The sequence below is a fragment of the Cottoperca gobio genome, chromosome 19 (genome assembly GCF_900634415.1).
Source record: "Cottoperca gobio chromosome 19, fCotGob3.1, whole genome shotgun sequence".
Lineage (NCBI taxonomy): Eukaryota > Metazoa > Chordata > Actinopteri > Perciformes > Bovichtidae > Cottoperca > Cottoperca gobio.
The window spans coordinates 10876363-10891835 of NC_041373.1; the positions used below are offsets into that span (position 1 = coordinate 10876363).

A 15473-nucleotide genomic window follows, 5' to 3' on the forward strand; every position below is an offset into this window, starting at 1 on the left:
TTTGAGATAAAAATGTTTTATTATACCATCAAAGCGTCAAAATAGTATCAGTGTTACAAGACTGATCCAAAGACAGCTTCAGTATGACTTTAAATGTTGAAAAAAGTGTATATAAAAATCCATTTTAGTCAAGAAAACAAAAGCTGGTTGTCAGAACATACATGAAACAATGACATATTTAACAAGAGCCACAAAAGAGAAACGTTTGAACAAACACTTACAAGAAAGAAAAAGCTGTTTTTTTGGAATGGGAAGAAATGACAGCAAACTATATGGTAATGGTACACTGGATGCCAGCAGATAACCCAAATGTGATGAAAGGGTTCATACGCAGAGGGAACCATTCCAAGACCGACTTAAGTTGACCTGTAAACCAAAAACGGGAGAATCGATTCAAACAATCACAGAACTAATGCATGGAGACAAGTGATGCCCCACTCACTGTTTTATTGAGGTTCTGTCTGAGGTTCAAGTCCGACCAAAACAAAAAACCTGCTAAAGTAGATGTTTCAGAAGTTTATTTATTACACATTGATCTAGGGATGCACCAATTACTGACTCAAATAGCAGGCTCGGGTATTGGTGACAATGGGGCCGATCTATTCAATTCAATTCTATGTTGTTGTTTTTTTACACACACACACAGTTTTGACCAATTTGTTGCTGCATTAAAAAGGTTTACACTTGAATTGTAATTCCTGCCAATTTTTAAGTTTATTTAGTTTTAAAAAATCTATGTATTTATTTGTTACATTTTTGTTTTTTAAAAGTTAAGAGAGCAATGTTTAAGTCACGCCTGATGCTGCCTTACTCATGAAAGAATGATCACAGTCACTTCCACACAGTGAGGCATACAGCTTATTAAACACTGGTATTGGATCGGTACTCGTATCAACCGATACCCAAAGCCCAGTTATCGGTAGTTATGAAAAAGTCAGAGCAGTGCATCCCTTTCTTGGATCAGCAATTAGAAGAGGTCATTTACTCCAATGTTGCTACTGTGGGACATGAGTGGGAGCATTTTGTACTGACATTACAACCAAATTCAACCTTGGTCTTCACAAAACATCCGTCAACCTCCACAATTCCCTCAGCGAAAGCTGTTTAACCAACAATGTGTTACTGTTTGAGTCCAATATTTCTTACCATATAAAGCATAAACATTTTCAAAGTTCCCGGTCAAACATTGAGTCACAAAAGGTAGTATTTATTATTACAGGGCTATTGTAAGGGAGTGCATTACATCGTACAGCAGGTTTCTTTTTGTCTGGACAGCATAGACACATACTGGGGGGAGGATTTTCAAGTTCTCATCTGTCTATCTTTCAACTGTCGGATATTGAAAAGTGGACGGACAGAGATACAGATCAGCATATGCTGCAGCTGGACGTGCCTCCTTGTAAATGCAGCTGCATACATGATTCAGTGAGTAGCCAACTGCCGTACTGAGGACACGAGCGGTGAGGAAGACTCACTTGGGTTTCGTCTCGGCGTCTGTGACTTGGCGGATGAAGATGGCATCCTCTGGGTGGCTGATGTCTCCCCTCTCGTGCATATAGGAGGCGGCGATGGCGAGCATGGTGCCGTCGTTATTGAAGGCCAGCGATGCGATGCTGGTCGGGTACCTGTGGAACTGACACAGGCGCTTCTTGTTGAACGGGTCCCAGATGTTCACAAAGCCGTCTGAGCCACCTGGAAGAAGGAGGCTCAAGGTCAACCTCAAAAGATTCAGGCCGTGTTGCTGCTGAGATATGGATCTATAATAACGGTATTACTCGTGCAACCTTGGCAGCTCACTGCTAAAAAGGTCATAGGAAAATCTACGAGTTTTATAAAACACAAATTGCCCCATTACAGAGACAAACTAAATGTAAGGGGAAATAAATGTTGTCTTTTGTCATGTACTAACTAGCCAGTCTTACCTGTGGCAAAGGTGTTATGAATACTGTGAAATGAGATGGCATTGACAGGGTAAACATGCTCAATTCCCTCCTCCTTCAGTCTGTGGCATTTGAAGGCATATTTCTTCTTCTGAACCTCCTGGCTTGGGTCCAGGTACTCCACAGCTACACGCCCCTCGATTGAACTCAAGACGTAGCCCTGGAGCCATGACAGAACATATGAAGTTACCAACTAACACAGGTATCTGTATCTGTGACATAATGCTCTCTGAGGAGTAAATCATCTGACAAATTTAAACTGGGGTATGTATCTTTTAGTAGAACTGTGCACTTTCATTGATAAAAAGTTGATTTGAATTTAAATATGTACCTGTTTGTTGGGGAAGGCTCTAATGCAGCGAGTCTGATACTTGAGACTGGACTCTCGTCTTTGCTGTACGTAGCCCATGTTCCTCAAATCCCACACCAGGACTCGTCTTCCAGCTGTGCCAACGATCAGTCTATCTCCAGCCACAGACAGGGTGTACACCTTTCACAAAGACGAGACAGACAAGATGAGACACAATACTAGAAATGCAGACACTACACAAACACCTGTAACAATGAGTCAAATGTCAATGCAATTGTAATACTGTCTAGTGTAGATATGTATATTTATGGCGTATTTGCTGCTGTAACACTAGAATTTCCTAATTTTGGATCAATAAAGTACATCCAACCATCCATCATTTAGGTTTAGAATCATGCACAGAGAAACTAAACTAATAGGCTGTTTAAATGCTCCTGTAAGAAAGTCACTCATAAAATCTTGCATGCATTGTTATATGATACTAATGTGTCGCTTTTGCTCTACCTTTTCGGGCTGAGTAAATGTTCCAGCATTGCAGGGCGTCCTTGGGTCCCACAGCCGAACTGATCTGTCCCAGCTGCCCGTTACCATGACATTAACCTCTGGGCAGTATTCCACACAACGAATGGGGGCATCATGTGTTCCAACTATTGTATCTGTTTAAAGAGAATATTAAAGAGTAGAAGAAATTAAAACATACAGCAAATACATGGCATAGGTATGTAGATCTGGAATTAGTTTAAATGATACTGCCTGAAAACTTTTATTAGTATACAACAGGTTTGGGACATACCTTGGTCTGTGTTCAAATCATGAGTTTTTAATTGTGCATCTAAACCTCCACTCCAAGAATGTGTTGGGTCCTGCAAGTTAAAGAACGTTATTTGTGAGTAACAGACTGTATCAGGCTTTGACATTGCATGAGGAGCCTAAACAAATATAAAAATATGTGACCTACATAAAAAGCACAGTCAAGAACTGGAGCAGAGTGCTGGTACTTCATCCGCATGGTGTTACTTCCGACATCAAAGAGACGGACAGTGCCATCCCAGGAGGAAACCAGCAGGAACTGGGTTGCGCTGGGGCTGAACTTGACGGCAGAGATGCTGTCCTCTGGTCCCTGGTTTAGCTTGTACTCGTTTGAGCCAGTCATCTGCAAAGAGCAAATATATCATAAGGTCTGACACTGAAACTGAGTAATGCTCCAAAGTGACTTTAATTAGATCTAATTTATGCATACATTACATGTTTAAATATATCAATACTTCATTATAAAACAACATGGATGCAACAACATAAACACCTTTTTCAAGTATTGTGCTATTTAATTTAACAACACGGCTATAATTATTGTAGATAGCGTGCATTACATTGAGTTCTTACAGGTAATGTTATTTAGTTAATTCCCTATATATTATTACCATAATTTCATCCAAAACCACATGAGCTGAAACTAAACTACTGCTGCCACTGTCAAAACAAATTGGTAGTATTAGAGTGATCATAACTGCTAAATTAACGTAAACATTCCATTACTTTAACGGTCATAATGTTAGATTAAAACCATAACATACAGGTTTGTGATTATAAAAAAGTTTACCCCCTCCATTTATCTGATTTTAACTCCATGAAGTTATAAAAACGTTCGTAACTAACGTCATTGGTATACTGGTGGATCAATGGTTTTCCAGCTTGTTGTTAGCCTAGCTCAGTGACAGTGGTTGTTGGCTTAGCTAGCTAACTAGCCCCAACCAGTATTAAGCCTGCTAACATACAAGCCAAATAACATGTTTTATGTTTGCGAGGGATAGTAAAATAATAACTTTAATGCGTGTGCGTTTTCTATCGCATTCGTTCTTGTTTTACACTGACAAAACGAGTTGTGCCGTAACATCCAGCAATTACACTGAGCCCACTGATACTGCCCCCGGTGTTTGCTAACGCTAGCTTGTAACGGTCACGATAACGTTGGCTAGAAGCCCTGGTGTTAGCCATTTCACTTTACTTACCGCTTCGGTTTAGTGTCGTTCCGATGCAACTGATCCTTGACCTTAACGCCTAATTACTATGCCTTGGTGGACAGTAAATATTGAAAATATATAACGTCGAAATGCTACAAAGCAATGTGGCTGCGTGAAGCTATATCCTTGGCAAGCACCGCCGATGCTCCAGTGGATGCTGATTGGTTGAGTCGAATGTTCAAGTTCCCGCCTGCAACACGATTGGTTGATTTACCCTAAGCGGCTATTTCCGTTGTCTCAGCACAGATCACATGACACAGGACTGCTCGCACTCTCTCCCTTTCCCTCTCCCTCTCCCCCCCCCCCCCCCACCTCTCTCTCTCGATGGCACATAGGAAGTATTTTCTTAGTATGAGTAACTGTGTCTTTCATAATGCACCATAAATATAATGCACCATAGTAATCAGCATACAGTGGTATTAGTGTAGCATACAAACTAGGAAAACCATACTTTCGAATATAAAAGTGATATTTCATCAGGTCGACTGGCTGCTTAGTTCTGGGCCTATATCAGCAAAGGTAGTCTAAATATAGGCCTATCTGGACAGGTTTGTGCTATTGTAGCTGTATATAACCTTTCTTCAAATTGTTTTTTTTTTGTGGTTTGAGGACAATGCTGCCCAAAAAGGTCCAGTCTAATAGAATAACAATATTTTATAGGCCAACATATCACAGATTATTTGAGTCCTCTTCTCAGACTCGTGCTAAAAATATAGTATCAATAATGTTACATTGTGGAAATGTAACGACTGACTACTAGACTATTGAATCCCTTGATTTGGCCTTTTAATTGTGACCACCATATATTTTTATGATCCATACTAGTAACCTGACTTTGGCATTGTATATATTTGCACCTGGACTTGTATATTTGCACTCTCTACATTTGCATTTTTACCGTTTTGTATTGCAACTGCTGCACAACAATTTCCCTCGGGATAAATAAAGTTGTATTTTATCTTAATCTAATGTTTGTGTGAGATATCTGCACAATTAGGCTATTTTGGTTTGAGAAAATGTTGCAGCAAAACAATAGCCCCATCATAGCAAGAGATCAAAATGTTAGTGTTAGGACTAAAAATTTAACAAAATTCCAGAATAATGTTTCCTCGTATTATGTTTACAATTACGCAACCATTGCGCAAATGTTCTCAAATAATCAGATTTAAAATGATAGCCATCATTTAATTAACTGTTAAAATAATCCAATGTTAGTATGATCCATATCCGTATTTACGATCATCTCTGCAAACCCTCAATGTGCCTTTATGGCTCATTAAAACATTTTTCTAAAGAATCGAGAAAAAAAGATCACTCCATCCTCACAAATGTTTGAAAACCGAGATATTTAAGACACGACATAATTGAAGGATTCATTTCCATGTTCATCACAATTATATTAAGGATAGATACAAATATTTTTGGAACGAAATCTTTACTGAGTGTAAGACCATAATATACAGAATTTCAATAACAATATCAGAGAAAAACATACACAAAAACAGAGGCTATTTTTGGCTCTTTGCATGGCTTTTAAATTACCGGCAAAACATTCCGTCATATAAACAAATACCCATTAAATGCAGTTTTTCGGAGATTTGTTTTAAGGATCACATGATTGTCTTCACCATTACAAAGAGAAAAGGGATTTTTGTTTCTGTAAAAGTGAAATATAGGTGACAATGGCTGGTAGCCTAATGTGAAGCCAACATTATTGCACAATATTGGAAAATATCAAAATATTTAATTCCACATGTTTTATACAAACACTGACACAAATCTCTGTAAAATACATATGGACAGTCAACCCTGTTCAAAACAAGTTTCTTTTTCAAATCGAATACATTAAAATATATTCACCCACCTTTGAGCATGTAATAATTTCACCAATAATAATAATATAATTAATAATAATTTTCTATTATCCCTCCAGTAACACCAAATGGTGCCGTAATAAGGACTTGCTTAAGGAGGTTTTAGCAGGAAAGGATGATTACATAATAATAATAATAATAATAATAATAATAATAATAATAATAATAATAATAATAATAATAATAATAATAATAATAATAATAATAATAACAACATGATCTAACATTGTGTCCGTTGAATCTACAAAATGTACAAAATTGTATTTTTTCCAATGAAGGTCACTCTAATTTAAAAACATGTGTACAGCGTATCATGCACAGTCAATGTTAAACAGGCCTCAGCAGTGGGATCGGGTGGGAATAGTACATGTGGTGGGGGAAAGCCAGAAGTGACTGGCTGCTCGGTGAGTGTGCAGCGGGGCCCCCGGCCGTTTCTGGGGCTCCATTCTCGTGGTAAAGTATGGGAACCCTCACAATCCTCTGCGCCGCAGCATGGCTCAGGTTGGCCGCCTCTAGCTCCGCGGCCAGTTGCCTTTTCCACTTATTCCTCCGGTTCTGAAACCAGATTTTCACCTGCGTCTCTGTCAGGTGCAGTGAAGCGGCAAGGCCTGCTCTCTCCGAGCTGCTCAGGTAGCGCTTTATGTCGAAGGTGGACTCCAGCTGGAAGACTTGACTCCTGGAAAACACCGTGCGCGTCTTCTTCTTCCGACAGGGCTTCCTATCGGAGTCCAGCTCGTCCGTTTTCCTCCTCCAGTCGTCCTCCTGGTCTATTTCTTTCTTTGGCTCTTCCGAGTCACTTTCATCCAGCGCGATATCGTCGTCGGCGCTTTCCTCTTTGGCATCTTGGTTAATTTTCTGGAGATCTGGGGAGCGCCTGTCCTGTGCCGGTGATGCTTCCCTCAGGCTGGCCTTCTCAGACCCTGCAGGGGAAAAAAATACTGGATTCAGATTTGATCTCATATGCCGTGTGATCTATCCAAAACTTGTTTTTAAATTCATTCACATACATTGAAACTACAAACACATTAGATGTATTGGTGGAATATGCGTTTGACTTAGAAATATCTTTATAATTCATGTATAGGCTATATTTTAAAGCCCCTATTACTCATATGGTATCCCCCTCATGATATGACATAATAGGCCCTTTGCTGTAAAATTAATCTAAATTCAGATTTCTCCAAAACACTACATTTCCTTCATGATCAAAGTTAATAACATTTACCTCCAGTCCTCAGATGAGTCCCGAGCGTGTATGGGTACCACCAGGTAGACGCTCTCTCCAAATACTGCGCTGATAGTCCAATTCTCTGTGTGGGCAACTCAAATCGAGGGAAAGACAAGTCACCGAGCCGAGAGAAGAAGCTACCTTCAAACACTCCTTTGGAAGAGCCGTGGAAACTTTTCGTTTTCGTGGGTTTGTCTTCGATGTTCAGCAGGTTCTTTATGGAGAACGGCGAGTCTTTTGCAGTTTGGCGAGTCTCTTGCGCATCAGAGTCTGCCATCACAGTTTACTGTCCGATGTGGATCACCATCAAAACGTATATAGGAAAAACAACACCGGAAAAGATGATCTTGTTTTTGGTTAAAACTATTTGAAAGAGAAGAAAACAGCTCCCGAGGATGGTCAGAATGAGAGCTCAGAGATCACTGCGTCAAACTTGCACTAGATTGTAATGATGAAATGAAAAATGCCATCCGAGTTAAAACGCGCTCGGTCTCTGCTATTGGGCAGGTACAATAGCGAATGGGATTTGAGATGAAACGACGAGGGGCTATGACGATAATAGACGCCAAAAGAAAAAGGCCGCGCAAGCGTTTTGGCTTCGGGCTCAACAGTACGCACCCATTTATTATCCAATTAGATTAAAGAGGAGAACGTCTCGGGGGTTTGGGGGCGTGCACGTGCCGCAAGCACCTGTTAGTAAATTGAATAAATGGTCAAGGGATTATCACACCTCAACATGGAGCTGTAAACAGTTTGGCCATGGCACAAATAATACGCAAATTACGTTTATTTTACGCACTAATCTAAACCAGCCAAAAACATATAAAACAATAAAAGAGGAAACTTCGACTTGAAAAGTAGTCTTATATGTATCCTTTTAGCATAAGAAATACATGTTATTATAGATAAGATGATTTCTACGTATATCTTGACTTTGCGTGAGGTGTTGTGAGCTGCTGAGGTTCAACCTCATTCATCTGTTATTTCAAATATCCTCTGTTCCACCTGTGTGCAACAGGAAAGCAATATGTACCTGCATTTCCCCTGCACCAGAGCTCATTGACTTCAATGTAATTTTATTAGTCAGGAAGTGCTACAGGCAGACATCAAATTGAATGCTTACTACTGAGATAAAGGCTTTTCAAATCTGCTTTGTGCAAAATCCTGCAAACCCACTGGGGCAGCAGCAGGGGATGTAATGCACCAGGATGACACAACAAGTCTTGTTTCTGTCACATATTACAATAATGATGCTTAGATGCAGCAAATAATGTTAGTATGTGTAATGAGACATGATATAACGTGGTCATATTAGATGATAATTAGCAGAAGACAGAGACACAAAATGAATTTAAATTTGTAAACTGTCAAACTGCTTTTCTCTGAAGATTGAGGGAATTGTATGTTTGAGAGTTCAAGATGTAAAAGTATAATGAATCATAGCCTCTGGAATGTGCTTTATATGTATGTTGCTTTGAAAAATCCTAAAGCAAACGCACAAAAAATGTATGCCAGTCTAACCTTCAGATATAGATGTTTTTGTGTGAGGTCAAATTTGGCTCAGACATATTACTATATATGGTCAAAAAAACACACCATGAGATGCATTTAAGATTCATCATTTAATCCAAACTTGAAGCAGATGCAGGGAACTAATCAAACCGATTGAATTTGCTCAACCTACAAACATGCAGCCTGTCCTTTTAGCTCACAGGGCGCTCTCCAGCTCTGAAGGACAACACTGTGTTTTGTGAAAAGCTACTTGAATCCCTGCATAATTAGAGGTCTCATAGCTGTGTTAAAGATGGGGGCGGAGAAAGAGGCTAGTTGAGCTGCGTTTGCCAATGCAAAGTGACAAGCAGATAGCTGTTTTCATCAGATTATGTTCATTAAGCAGGGGCTCGCACAATAGAGGGAACAAGTCGGAGTGGATCAGAGGGGGAAACAAAGCACAATCAATCAGTGATGCAAACGCAGGCCTGTGTTTCAATTTTGTCGTTTTAGTGATTTTCGGAAATGTCTGGGTAAAATATTTGATCTTGTTAGTAACATTTCACTCTCTGTCTTCATTTGGAACCTGTCATGGTCCTGTTTGTATCTAATAACATCACACAACATAGACAGACTCATGTCAGATTATACATTCTATCAGTGATGACTCTTGATAAAATGATTTGTGTCTTAAAATATCAATTTTATTAGACCAGATCAAAAATGAATCAGTACATACAAACTTTTTTGGTCACAACACTTAACAGAGTGGAAGTGGAATGATAAAAAAGAAAAGGAAGAAAATAACATGTTTAGTTGCTGTTGGAGAATACTTTAACAGAAAGTATTTTTACATATTTGCCCGTTTTTTCTTTTATTGATCGGTTTTTCTCTGCTTCCTTCTCTTTGTATAGTGTTAGAGACATGCACGTAGGCTTTGGGCACAAAACAGCTTGGTCATTTCCCCATCAAAATAAAGTGTAATAAATGTAATGAAAAATACCAAAATTTAGCATAGTTAGAGTGAAAACATGATTATCTACTAACTTCATGGAGGATCTGAACATCTACATATTTTTGCATCAATAGTGTCAATCTCCACCATTGCAGTCGGGTTTGAATCTGACTGTTGTTATCCCCGTTAATAAATATTGTCAAGTACCGTCAGTGATTAATGGCTTTTTGTTAAATAGATACCTTGGCGGGTTCATTTTTACAAGGGGTCATGATGGATAATGGCTATTACGAGTTTGTATACTTGGACACAGCTTATTCGAGTTGTGTTAAACAATAGACCTCATTTTACACAGCACATGTAGGCCGTGGAAATGTAATCAATCTCACCTGAAAAATTATCAGTGAGTCAATTATACAAGGCGGGCTCTTTTCATCTGAAGCACCAGCATAATTAAATTGATATAAAATATCATTAGAGGCGACAGGCTGTTAAATGACTGGTAATTGACTTCTCTCATTGAGAAGCTGCCTCAGAGTGCTGCTGTCACTCTGGAGAATGCTTCCATCTAGTGACATAACCTGGTATTAATCTGACACCAAAGAAAGATACAGAATACTTCATATTTATTGATATTGCAAAAAAGTTCATTTCTTTATCATGTGAAATTACATTTTCCCCAACAAGAAACTGTACGGTGGGTTATGGAGCATATGAGAGTGTCCTGTGAAGACAGACTCATAGCTGACCCTCTGAAGGCACTGAAACATTCAAAGGAAATCTATATCTTTAAACAACACATGGATCAGTTATGTTATTCTGACATGATTCATCAACCCAATACCAATAAACAAAGGAAGAATATGGACAAGAGGGACGTGGTACAGCGCTATATGTAGAGCTGCAACGGTTAGTCAATCAACAGAAACATAAATAGACAACTATTTTGATAATCGATTACTCTTTAAAGTAATTCTTCTTGCAAAAATGGCAGAAAATGCCGTTTTAAATATGGAAATGTCCAGCTTTTCTCTGTTTTCTATCATATTACAGTGAATATCTGTGTTCAGGTCTGACAAAACAAGACATTTAAAATACATCACCTTGGATTTTGAGAAACTGGGATGATCATTTTTCATTATTTCCTATTTGTCAAATGATTAATCAAAATAAGCAGCATATTACTTTAACCCTAAAGATGGAGAAATACAACCACAACATCAGTAACATCAGTAGTGCAAACTACCTAAAGAGTAACAATGATTGATACTATGAACAAACATCTTGAACTGCAACAAAACTCTAGAGACATGAAAGCAGTAATGCACCCCCAGAGTCATTTGAGGAGGGGAAAACAAAGTGGAGTGTCATCCGTCAGGCTCCGGTCGGCTGGTTTCAGTGATCATATTCCTGATCAATGAACTTGGCTATAGTGGATAGCTGAATATTTGTTGTGCCCTCATAAATGGTACCTGCGCATGGAGGCAAAACAAATCATTAGAATTTCATTTTAATGTCGAATGCCCCGACACAGAACATGAACCTGCAGCTTTCGCTATCAGGAAACAAGGGGTCTTATTATGCTGCTCAGTACGCCGCTGCCCCAGCTGGAGAACCAAAATGGTGGTGATGACAGTAAAAGGGACATTTTTCCCCGGCAGCTTCCTTGGCCGTGTGTTGGTGTAACGGCCCTCTGAGGGGTCAGGCGGGGGAAATTCCTGAGGAGTCCGATTACAGCCACCGCTATCAGCCCTTTCTCTCCGCCCCACTCTGGTCCAATGACAAACAGCTACACCTGACCTTCCCGCAGACCCTCAGGAGCTGTGTCCTGTTCTACATTATTGCTTTAGGTCCCACTTTCCTAAAACCAGCTCTAATGTCAACAATTTAACAAACAGAATGCAAACATGTCTATATTTGTCCAGTCATGCTCACCAATTTTACAGTCTCTGTAGTATTTCTCTATGGGGTAGTCTTTGGTGAAGCCTACTCCTCCCATCCATTCGATGCATTTAGATGTGGTTAGGGACGCAACCTGAGGAAAATAAACACATAAACAAAATAAATACCATTGTGTGATATCATAATTACTTTCATCCAACCAGGAGTTTCTTGGCCAAGATAGCAGCACATAGAATAGATATCACAAAATGTATAACACAGACTTTAAAAAAATAATTACTTAGAAAACTGTAAAGGAGAAATCAAGGTTCAACAACACAGATGAGATCAAAGAAATAATGTAAAAGGGGGGAGAAATCCATTAACTTACATAAAATGTATTTATAAAAACATAACAGATAACCCTGATGATCACACTATTCATATCCCCTCACCATCCTTGTGTTGAAGTGTAGTCAGTGAATCAGGAAGCTCACCTCTGCAGTGAAGTATTTAGCCATGCAGGCCTCCTTGATGAAAGGTCTCCCGGCTTCCTTCAGACGAGCAGCGTTGTACGTCAGCAGCCGACCTGCTTCAATCTGCGTCGCTACGTGGGCTATTTGGTGCTGCATGCCCTGGAATACAAAGAGTACCATAACGACATGAGAACCAGTGACCACCAGAAGAATGTGACGAAATTGCAAAACATGGTGTGTGAAAGTGCGGCGTCTAATTGTGGATCTTAACCTGGAAGTCAAAGATGCGTTTTCCAAACTGCATTCTCTGTCTGGTGTAAGGAATAGTGTGGTCGAAACAACCCTGTGCCAGCCCAAGCATCTGAAACACACACACACAGACAAAATGAGCACGTACAACATTTACATTTTCACTTTGTAATCTTGAATATTTAGCTTGTTTTAAGTATATAATTAAAATTAAAATGGTTTACCTGAGCGGCAATTCCAATCCTGCCCTCGTTCAACATTCCGATAGCATACTTGTACCCCTGACCGATCTCTCCCAAAATGTTCTTCTCTGGTACCTAAAATGAGAAGTAAAACAAGTGAATAATAGCTTTTGTTTCACACAGCTCCGGTGTAGTACAAGGTGTTCAGTAGTACCTTGACATTGTCCAGGTTGAGCGGGCAGGTGGAGGACGCACGCAGGCCGAGCTTGTTCTCCTTCTTGCAAATCTCAAGCCCCTCCGTGTCCCGGTCCACGATGAAGCAGGTGATGCCTCTGTATCCCTGTCGATCAAAAGGGAGTTTGTCTTCACATTTTGTACGTTACAGGGGCACACTTTCGATGGGACTGCGTTCAAGAGGTCATCATTCAACTCTGTGATACATTTTGATTTGTGAGGTTTCTCTTTTGGATTACATATTCATGGTATTTAACAGCATTCAATAAAACAGGGAAAATCAGATGTTACGCTGCAAACGATCTCTGTGATGCGAGATGATAAGATCAGAGCTGCAACTAACGATTAATCTGCAGACTTTTCCATTCCAAAAGGATTGGTCTATGAAATATCAGAACATGGTGAAAAATGTCCATCCCAATTTCTCAAAGTCCAAGATGATGTCTTTAAATGTTTGATTTGTTTAGTCAAAAACTAAAAGATATGAACGAAAACAGAATAGCAGGAAGTCTCCATAATTAAGGCTGAAAACAGGATTTTTCTTTCATTAAATATTGTTTCAACGATTAATCGATTATCAATATACTTGGCGATTATTTTTCTGTCAAATCAACAAATCAATTAGTCAAATAGTTGTTGCAGCTCTAGATAAGATTAGGTATATTTACAATAAGATCTTCTTAGAGTAATACTATAAATGATTGAGAAAGTTGTTTTAGAGGCGCCAAAAATAGAAAGATGTTACTCACAGCAGACGGGTCTACATTGGCCATCACCAGGAAAACACCTGCATGCTCTGCATTGCTGATCCACATCTTGGATCCATTAATGACGTAATAGTCTTTATGTTTTTCAGCACGTGTCTTTAGAGAGAAGGCATCACTCCCCGACTCAGCTTCAGAGAGGCAGAAGCTTCCGATCTGTGTAACAAAACTCTGTTATTATAAGAAAGTGCAGGAAAGCATCTAAAAACATTTTTTTCCATCATAGCCGTCTTAATATTCAGATTACCAATCTGTATATATGCCTGAGAGACAACTTGCTCACCATGTCAGTTGACAGTCGGCTGAGGTACTGCTCTTTCTGAGCTGCTGTACCCAGTTTCGCAAACAGTGTGTTGATCAGTGTGTTCTGGATGTCACAGAGCACAGCCACAGAGGGGTCCACCTTCGCCAGCTCCTCAATGACCAGAATGGAGGAGAAGAATGAGGAGCCAGTGCCGTTGTACTCTGGGTCAATCTCAATACCCATGAGCTGTAAAAAAAATTGATTCATTATCATCTGGATAAAAACAAAAAAGATGGAAACTGACTTAAGTGAAATGACACATTTGTTAATTCTCAATTAAATGAATTACATACACCCTGTTCAAAGAGAGACTTGAGCACTTCCTCCTCCATGGCAGAATGTTCATCCATCTTTGACACAAACGGAGCAATGCGCTCGTGTGCATACTTTTTAACTGTCAAAGAACGAGACATATGTTTAGTGTTTAAGGAAGTTGTCTCCAGCTATCAGCAGCACCACCACCATATGTCCAACTCACCTGCTTCCCTCATCATGCTCTCCTCCTCTGAAAATGTTTGAAGGGGAGGAAAGGAGACGACCCCAGCTGCCTGGTCTGAGGACGTATTTGGGGCAGGATTGGTGGACCTGCTCCTCCATCCAACCTGGCATGTACCCCATGGTCGAAAGATCTGTCTGCACGACTGAAAACAGGATAGACAACAGTGGTCATCTTTGTACTATCTGACTATCTGTGTATTTGAGTAAATGCAGACTTTGAATAAGAATACTACACAGCCATGTCGGCCATCATTCACTACCAATACATTACATTACATAAATAAATAATTATTTTAGTGATCAGCTACTGCAGAGTTTGAGATGTTGGTTTGTGCTTCAGGCTAGCGTTAGCAGTGTATTAGCAACAACAATATTGGTTAGCTAGTAAAGTCAATGAGAGCCAGCCGGGTTACGTTACGTAATTCAAGGATAAAGTATGGATACATTAGTGCCGAAAAACGTCAAATGTTAATAACTAGGACAATAATATTCAGTCTCACCTTTGAGAAAATCCTGACCAACGGTGCAGCCATGACTTGTTACAAACGGTTACAAAATGTTTATATGCGTATGTCAGTCCACAAGAGTGGTGACGTTGCCTTCAGGCTCCCCTTAATGCAAATCAGACACTCAAGTTTTATGGTTGTGTGTTAGCTTTACTGAGAGAAATTGAGTATGCTGTACAGTCTGTAAAGCACACTGAGACAAATGTGTAATTTGTGATATTGGGCTATATAAATACATTTTATTTTATTTTATTTTATTTGAGTAAACACAACAGAAATTCAATCTGCCAATTATGATGCTCTTTATCATAGGTTTAAACTGAAATTAACGGAAAGTGCTTTGCTGTGTGCGCAAGAAATGCATGCTTTGAATATATTATATTATATATTTTAAATATATGATTTTTTTTATACAGAATTATAGTTTGTGCCGTATAGTAATTGCATGAATGGGATGAAATACGGCTAATTGGCAACCCAGATGACATAGAACATTATAATACTTACTTGAGCGTTCTTGAGACTCCCTTTATATGTTTATGCTCGTTGTATGTGCCAAT

General features: G+C 39.4%; 3 protein-coding genes across 4 annotated transcripts; all 3 read right to left on the reverse strand.

The window, feature by feature from the left end:
* On the reverse strand, positions 1–4467 carry bub3 (BUB3 mitotic checkpoint protein). Its single transcript, XM_029456034.1, has 8 exons — positions 4260–4467; positions 3209–3403; positions 3044–3113; positions 2755–2906; positions 2272–2430; positions 1923–2100; positions 1476–1692; positions 1–366 (listed from the first exon to the last, which is right to left on the reverse strand). Exons 2-8 carry the CDS (start codon positions 3401–3403, stop codon positions 357–359), a joined length of 981 nt encoding a protein of 326 aa, XP_029311894.1. The 5' UTR covers positions 4260–4467; the 3' UTR covers positions 1–356.
* Positions 4468–5637: 1170 nt separating this feature from the next.
* Positions 5638–7913, reverse strand: hmx3b (H6 family homeobox 3b). The gene is made up of 2 exons (XM_029456036.1): positions 7371–7913; positions 5638–7065 (listed from the first exon to the last, which is right to left on the reverse strand). Exons 1-2 carry the CDS (start codon positions 7648–7650, stop codon positions 6473–6475), a joined length of 873 nt encoding a protein of 290 aa, XP_029311896.1. The 5' UTR covers positions 7651–7913; the 3' UTR covers positions 5638–6472.
* A 2515-nt stretch (positions 7914–10428) lies between these two features.
* Positions 10429–15451, reverse strand: acadsb (acyl-CoA dehydrogenase short/branched chain). 2 transcript variants are annotated; one of them, XM_029456028.1, is made up of 11 exons: positions 15421–15451; positions 14388–14550; positions 14203–14303; positions 13889–14095; positions 13591–13761; positions 12822–12947; positions 12650–12742; positions 12448–12537; positions 12198–12335; positions 11755–11854; positions 10429–11291 (listed from the first exon to the last, which is right to left on the reverse strand). In XM_029456028.1, the coding sequence occupies exons 2-11, from the start codon at positions 14401–14403 to the stop codon at positions 11215–11217; spliced, it is 1119 nt and encodes a 372-aa protein (XP_029311888.1). In that variant the 5' UTR covers positions 14404–14550; positions 15421–15451; the 3' UTR covers positions 10429–11214. The 2 variants fall into 2 exon arrangements, with proteins under 2 accessions (XP_029311888.1, XP_029311887.1); XM_029456027.1 differs by lacking the exon at positions 15421–15451 and adding an exon at positions 14908–15034.
* Between the last annotated feature and the right edge of the window lie 22 nt (positions 15452–15473).